The following is a 7,500-nucleotide window of genomic DNA, read 5'->3' as shown; positions in this document are numbered from 1 at the left end:
ACCAGGAGAGGGGTCAGTCCGTTCATATCTATTCCTTATCAGCGGTTATTCACCAAAAGGGGTCCTACAGTGCATCTAAGCAGTGGTTTCTCACCGTAGTTTTGGAATCCGGATCTTTGCTTGATAGCAAATACGGCAGACTTTGCACTATAAGAACCGAAATTATAAGAATTTTTGGGAATTTTAGACATTTCTAAAAGAATTTTAGAGCTTTTGTTTGGGAAATTCCGGAGAGAATTTTAGACAATTTTTCAGGAATCATGTAGCTAAGCCTAGACTGTGGGAGGTTCAACAGCAATTGGCTCAGGGATACACAGCAGAGATGCAACCAGTCTAGGCAACAGTTAAACTAGGACAGGCCAGCCCTTCACCCTGCCAATGCAACCCCACAAGTTATGTTGATGACCAGAGCATTGTCTCATAATGAGGGCAGCCTTACCATGTATGGAGTAATTGAAGGAGTGTTTTGAACTATGGTTGTTGACACTGCAGCCATGTCACAATGGTTCGCCCTGATGTACTGGACACATGAACACTTTTCTCGTCTTCAAGAGTCCACAAGTTAACTTAAAACTGCAACCAGGGAGTCAGCCAACGTGTGAGGCAAATTAAAGTGCCACTACGATGAAAATTTTGCATGTCCTTTTTTCTTTAGATTTTGAAAATAGACATACTAAATAGGTATCATGCCAATTTCTATCTCAAAATTCCCACGGAAAGTATGATTAATGTAACGTAGTTTTTCGGTTTTCGCTATCCGCCATTACTCGAACGGCAAATGACCGTGAGCAAGGAAAAGGGTTGGGTCTAGCTGGATCGCCTGGGGTCTGACGTCATATGCGCAACGCTCAAAATAAACATGGCTATTATATACATTACTCCTTGATCGACTTGTTCGCTTTGTCAAACACCAACGAAGCGATGCGCATATGACGTCACGAGCCAAGTCTTGCGTGAAGACTGCTTACAAAATAATCGCAGGCTTCTCCGAGTAATGGTGGACATATTTTTAGCGGCTTTTGGCTGGCTATTTCCCGACTTATCTCGCTTCTATCGTTCCAAATTTAAATGCATTGTATTATTTTGAACATATTGACTTAATTGACGTTGAAAAAATTCGAAAAGAAAACCAAAAGTTTTTGTCGTACTGGCACTTTAAAACTTAGTGTTAATTAAAATTGGTGGAACACAAGTACCGCAATGATGTGATAGTTGCAGATATTTCTGACAAGTTCATATGGGGACTATATTTTCTTAGAGCCCATAGCTGTACTGCAGATGCAGGGTCAGGTAGCCTCCGAACTGGCTCAGAAGAGGTTCCTTTCCATAAACCCTCCTATAGCCAACTACATTGTAGTTCACTCTTATTGAGTGACAGCCGTCGAAGACACACTGATTTCCCTTCACGGTAACTTATTACAGCAAAGAATATGGATGTGTCGCTGAACATTCAGCTTTGTTTTAATGAGTTAGGTAAAATGAGCGTGCTGTTTATCTTTAATGTTGCATGCAGGCTCCACTTGCATTTGTATGTCGCAATTCTCGTTTGAGGGTTTAATTTGAAGTCGTGTACTCCAGCAAAAATTTTCAGTTGTGCAGAAACAACCAAGCTAACCAGTTATCATAATTGATAGCCAGTTATTTGCTTAAGTTTTACCAGACCCTCTGCCACAGTGTACATCATTTACAGAGACAGACAAGAAGTAAGTTTTCAGTTGGTTTCTAAGTTTATTTGCATTAATTTTCTGTTTCCTTTAAATGTTTGTAAGGCCGAGTGCCAGTGTAATTTCTTTGTATTTCAGATCAAATTGTCTTGTTAACTTAAATATGGTTCTTTCTCTGTATTGGCATGTTTGGTTTCTTGTTCAATCAAACAATGGATGACCTCCCTGGTGAACCGTGCGGAACGGTGGGCCCATTTCTGACTGCAATGCTGGCCCCCCGATGTTATGGTCAGTAAAACACTAGTTGATGTCCAGCAAAGATTGTGTTCCTGTCAGGGTAGTGAACCTTTCTGATGAGCCGAGGAAAATTTGTCACAGGATGGAAGTAGATGGCAGTGAACCAGTAGTGCAGAGCATTATTCACTGTTCATCTAAATCTAGTGTTGGATCCCAGGAAGTTATTGCCAGCTTCCCAGAGCACTTGACAGACCTCTATGTCTGAAGCACTGAAGCATTAAATGACGAACAACAGCACAAACTCCGGTAGCTCCTGACTGAATTTCAAGACATCTTCTCATGAGGACCCTATGACCTAGAAAGAACCGGGCTGGTGCAACACAAAATAGATACAGGCAATGCTGCTCTGGCTCGACACTCACCATGGTGACTACCATACGCACAGCGTGATGAAGTTTTTCAAGCAATTGAGGAGATGAGTGAGCAAGGAATAATCAAGCCCTCAGCTAGCCCCTGGGCATCGGCGGTTGTCTTGGTAAAAAAAAAAAAGATGGGTCAACGAGGTTTTGCGTGGACTACCAGAAATAAAATGACCGCATCAAGAAGGACTCCTACCCGCTACCAAGGATAGACAACACCCTCAATGAATTTTCTGGTTCTTCTTGGTTTTGAACCTTAGACCTAAAAGTGGGTACTGGCAGGTGGAAATAGCATGAGAAGAAAGCATTCAGTGCAGGGAACAGTCATTGGCAGTTTAATGTCATGCCCTTCAGCCTTTGCAATGCTCCAGCAACCTTTGAACGCTTGATGGGCAGTGCCCTTGAAGACCTTCGATGCCTGATCTACCTTGATGATTTCATTGTACATGCCTCTACTTTCAATACGGGACTGGGACGCTTAAGATTAGTGTTCTGGCGTTTAAGGGAAGCAAATCTGCAATTAAGCCCTTGGAAATGTGAACTTTACCAAATACGGAAAGTTAAGAGTCTTGGTCACATAGTCTGTAAAGAGGGAGTTATCACAGACCCTGACAAAGTCAAGGCAGTCCAAAGCTGGTCTGTACCTCACAATGCAAAGGACGTTAGAAAGTTTGCACCTACTACCGACATTAATTTTCTGATGTGGCCCATCCATTGCATAAAGTAACTGATAACAGCCAGTCCTTCAAGTGGACCGAAGAATGCAATAATTATTTTCAGGAATCAAAGGCTGCTTTCTGTCTGCCCTAGTGCTTGTTCCAGTGGGGAACCCTTCCTGTCCGATACTGATGCCAGCAATGTTGGTATTGGAGTGGTACTTCTTCAAGTGTGCAACGGTGAAGAATGCATCAAAGCCTATTACAGCCACGCCCCAAGTAAGTAAACCCAAACACAATTACTGTACTATTAGAGGTGAACTTCTTGCGGTTGTTAAAGCCATTGAGCACTTCCAACCCTACCTCTATAGCAGACAGTTCACTGTCAGAACTAACAATGCTTCTCTACAGTGGCTGCTATCCTTCAAGAACATATAGGACAGTTAGTGAGATGGTTGGAGAAACTGCAGACCTATGACTTTCATATGCTTTGCTTATTGAGCTGGGAAAAGACATCAGAATGCAGATGAATTATCGCGATGGTCTTCCTTTGATACAACCTGCACACATTGCCATTGTAAAAAGGATGACAATTTTGGTCGGGATAGCCAAGGCGGGAAGTCGAACGCTAGCTTCTTCTCCAAGCCACAGGACTCTGTCCTCAGGGTGCTACTCCCTGGAAGAACCCCGTCAGTAGGGAGCAATGGTGTGGTTGCACAATCCTCAACGGAAGAAGGGGTTAACTTCCAAGCTCAGCCAGCTGTGGGAGGGGCCATATGTCCTGTTAGACTGCATCAATGATGTTGTGTACCGAATCCAGAGAAGCGCTCGGGCAAGACCACAAGTTGTGAATAGAGACAGGCTGTGGACGTACCGTGGCACGACTTGTGCCTATTGGCTCAAGGATTAGCCTAGGGAACGGCAGGAGAGTGAACTCAAAGGAGGTGTTCCACAATCAGCAATCCTGATGAGCAATACTGGCACTCAAGCCAGCCAAAACCATCGCAGAGTAAGAGGTTGACCCCCCAGTTCCAGTCCCAGGGACCCTGAAGCCAGTGAGGAACATGATGAATTGGAGAAAACATCTCTCTTGCATAGGGACCAAGGAGCCCTGCGATGTTCCCACGGAGTCAAGGCAGACCCCTCAGATACAAGGACTTTGTTTAATATGTGTGACCTTGCAGAGAGAGTGCAACCTTCCTGTTGCACTTGAACGTTTTAGTTTTGTTTGTTTTGCCTTTATAACCATTGAACATTTTTATTCAGGCCGTTGATGTTATTGTAGGCTTCAGAACTCACTTCTGGACATAAGTGTGTGGTATCCAGGACGGATACTGGGGTTAGGAGAGGAGCAGTGTAATGGATCCTTGCGTGACCATACCATATATGGGTAACTCCTTATTTGGGGAAGAGTGGTTATTTTGGAGTGTGACAGGAGAAACTATAAGTAAGCGTAAATTTAGTAGGTCTTTTGATCATCTTTGTCTGTGCAAATTGTAACAATATTTTTAGCTGGCTGAAGGCAATATGGCGATGACTGGGCTAAATTGGGCTTTGATTTTTGCAGCTTGCCTGAAGGGCAAGTTGATTCTTGGAATTTCGTCTCTCCCTGGTTTTCCAACCCAGCCCTCTCACCGAACTACATTTCCATTGTTGCAGTGTAACTGATTCTATTCTCGCAGCACTTCATTTTCTTTTAGAAATTACTAGTCATTATTACTACAACTATCATTATCCAAGATTATGATGAGGATGATGATGATGACGATAACTGATGCCAGCATGCAGGAAAAACTGGAAAGATGGAAAAATTAGAATAACTGTGATGAATGAACTTCTGCTGAATGCAACATACCGGTAATTTGCTTTTTGAGAAACATTCTTGTGGCCTTAAAGTGATGACGAGAGAACATCAAAGCTACAAAAGGTTAGCTAATAATAATAATAATAATAATAATAATAATAATAATAATTTCTCTAAATTCTTACAGCTCCAAGCAAATACACCATAAATTATTTGTATTCTCAGTATTGGACTGGAACTAGCTTGCAATGGAGGCTAATGCGTGGGAATACATTAAAAAGTATTTGCATTTGCAAGACTCCCCCACATTAGCCTCCATTACAAGGTACAATCCGGGTCAAAAGACTTTGGGACACTTGTCAAATTTTGGGCAAAAAGTAGAGAATTTACAGTACATGCTTCCATCATTATATGAGCAACGTGTGTTCTCCTTTCGGTGCCTTTTCGTGCCCCTCTTTCCCCCAGACAATTTTGAAACATGCAAGCGATCGACGAACAGTCAGATCTTGATTTCGGAGACCGTGAGAAATCAACATTGTAATGAAGGGAGGGGGAAAGCAGGATTGTAGTTCCAGTTCAATATTGAGAATAAATATGGTCTATTATGCTGTTTCAGCAAAAATTCAGCAAAAAAATTCAGCAAAAACGTTCCCAACTTAGTTTTTCCTTCATGCTTGCATCTCCATATCATATACACATATTTATAAAACAATAGCCCCTTTCACGGTTAGTTTTTCTCATTTGCATTACAAATTATGTAATCTAACGTGGATGCAAGGCAATTTTGGGTTAAAACTGCAAAATAGCCCGAAATTGCCTCACATACATTCTAGATTATGCTGTAATGCAACTGAGAAAAACTAACCGTGAAAAGGGCTATTAGGATAGTACCACGCACTCTCATAATCCATTGGTCAATAGCTGTGTTTAGATGAGAGTACAGTCGAACCTCAATTATCCGGACTCGTTGGGACAAGACGAAATAGTCCGGATAATCGAGGGTCCAGATAATCGAGAATATGAATATTAACGAGAAACAAAAACTGATTACATTAAGAAAGCGACATTTAATCGTGAAACAAAACATTTGCAAATCGTTTGGAAAACAATATGGTCTACATCTTTACTGTCCGTTGTGAATACCGGTACACGTGTCGCCAACGTCATGATCTTTTCCTTGCTCTTGCGGATATCAGATATCTGCCGTTTATTAATGCCATATTCAGCTGACAAATTGGTTCCTTTTTCTTCTTTCTCTAATCGCAAAATTATGGCCTGTTTATCTTTTATCGAAAGAACGGATCACGTATGCTTCAAGGACATGATAATTGTGAATAAACATTCGTGATGTAGTGTAGATTGTTTGCCGAACGAGCCAATAGAGCGTGAAATTTCACTTAGCAACAAAGCAACTCTCTGAGCCAATCAGAACTCATTCGAAAGTTCTGCATTAGTTATGATGTGTTCGAGCGCTGCTATATTTTGCTTTTTGAAAGAGAAACAAACTCGCGTTTACTTTACTTTTCAACGCTGTAGTTTTAAAAAGAATATGACTAGGGATCTTAATGATGACTAATAAATATTCATGACAAAATTTGGACCAGAGAAAAAGTCCGGATAATCGAGGTCCGGATAATCGAGGTTCGACTGTATGTAAACATGGCTGTGTCACCACACAAATTTTGATTGGTTATGTGTTGTCAGATTCATATTTTGATTGGCTGGTAGGAAATATGAGTGTATATCAATAACATCTGTTTCCTTCAAGAAGTAAAAAAAACAGCATTTTCCTTCATTTGTCAAATTATTTTTGTGAAATATTTTCTAAAAGCGATAGAGGACATTTTTCTGTGTTTACATGGCCTCATCTAAACACTCAGGGAGTTGGGAGAATTCCCGACAGTTATGAAAACGTGAGACGCATAACTGTCTTGAAATGTCCACCTCCCCCTTTTGTTCAGGTGAGTTCTATGTCAACGCGGAAAGTTCCCTATTTGCTTAAATATTTGAGGTTACTGTGGAATTGAAAAAAAATCAAAATTACGTAACAAAACCTCCCCAGTTTTGCTTATTCTTGCCAAATGATCTCTTCTAACACACGGAAGCAGTTTGATCATTATGTGGTATAAATGTTAAATTTCCGTAAACATAAACTACTCATAACGATACCTCGTCTTTCGCATCTATTCCTGCGGCACTTTCGTCCTGGTTGCTTGAATTCCACGTTAAAAGATATGACAAACATTCAGCTCTGGTTTTATCCACAGATGGTTCAGTTCCTCTGTTAGTCATGCAGATACAATGAAGCGAATTCTGTCCCAATACGTTACATATGCTAGGGTTTGCTCTTTCTTCTAAAAATTCACGCACAAATGCTTTCATGCCGTGCATAGCCGCATAATGTAGTGCCGTGTTATGTCCATGATTCACACCAAAGCTATTGTTGGGCTCGAGATTTCGCTTAATGTCAGGGTTTTTTAGGTAAATGTGCATGGCTTCAACACCTTCACCACGCTGAAGAGCTTTGCGGAATTTCGACGAAGAGCTTCCCATGGATATATCACAAGATGATGACCCTCCAACCTCGACTAATGCAAATATATTAACACTAGAAATCGAAACGTTCCTGGTGTCCACAATGCTGCGGGGCTTTGCTGGGACATGTGCTTAACCAAACCTTATTATGAATCAGATACCGTATTATGTGTCGAAAGAGCAAG

The 7,500-nt window shown here is 41.3% G+C and overlaps 2 protein-coding genes across 2 annotated transcripts in view; both read right to left on the bottom strand.

Moving 5' to 3' along the window:
• LOC138049933 (la-related protein 7-like) overlaps positions 1-7,500 on the bottom strand; it is a 128,064-nt gene that overhangs the window by 47,949 nt on the left and 72,615 nt on the right. The window lies entirely within an intron of this gene.
• The window catches only part of LOC138049930 (ankyrin repeat and IBR domain-containing protein 1-like), a 32,541-nt gene that overhangs the window by 24,780 nt on the left and 261 nt on the right, over positions 1-7,500 (bottom strand). The window contains exon 1 of the mRNA XM_068896409.1: positions 6,950-7,500. This exon is cut by the window's right edge and continues 261 nt beyond it. Within this exon, the coding sequence (XP_068752510.1) occupies positions 6,950-7,333 (384 nt within the window). The 5' untranslated portion in view covers positions 7,334-7,500. The remainder of the gene's footprint in view (positions 1-6,949) is intronic.

This window comes from Montipora capricornis, chromosome 5 (genome assembly GCF_036669925.1).
Source record: "Montipora capricornis isolate CH-2021 chromosome 5, ASM3666992v2, whole genome shotgun sequence".
In the NCBI taxonomy this organism is placed as follows: Eukaryota; Metazoa; Cnidaria; class Anthozoa; order Scleractinia; family Acroporidae; genus Montipora; species Montipora capricornis.
The sequence above is the reverse complement of the archived record's forward strand: the minus strand, read 5'-3'. Positions and strand labels throughout refer to the sequence as shown.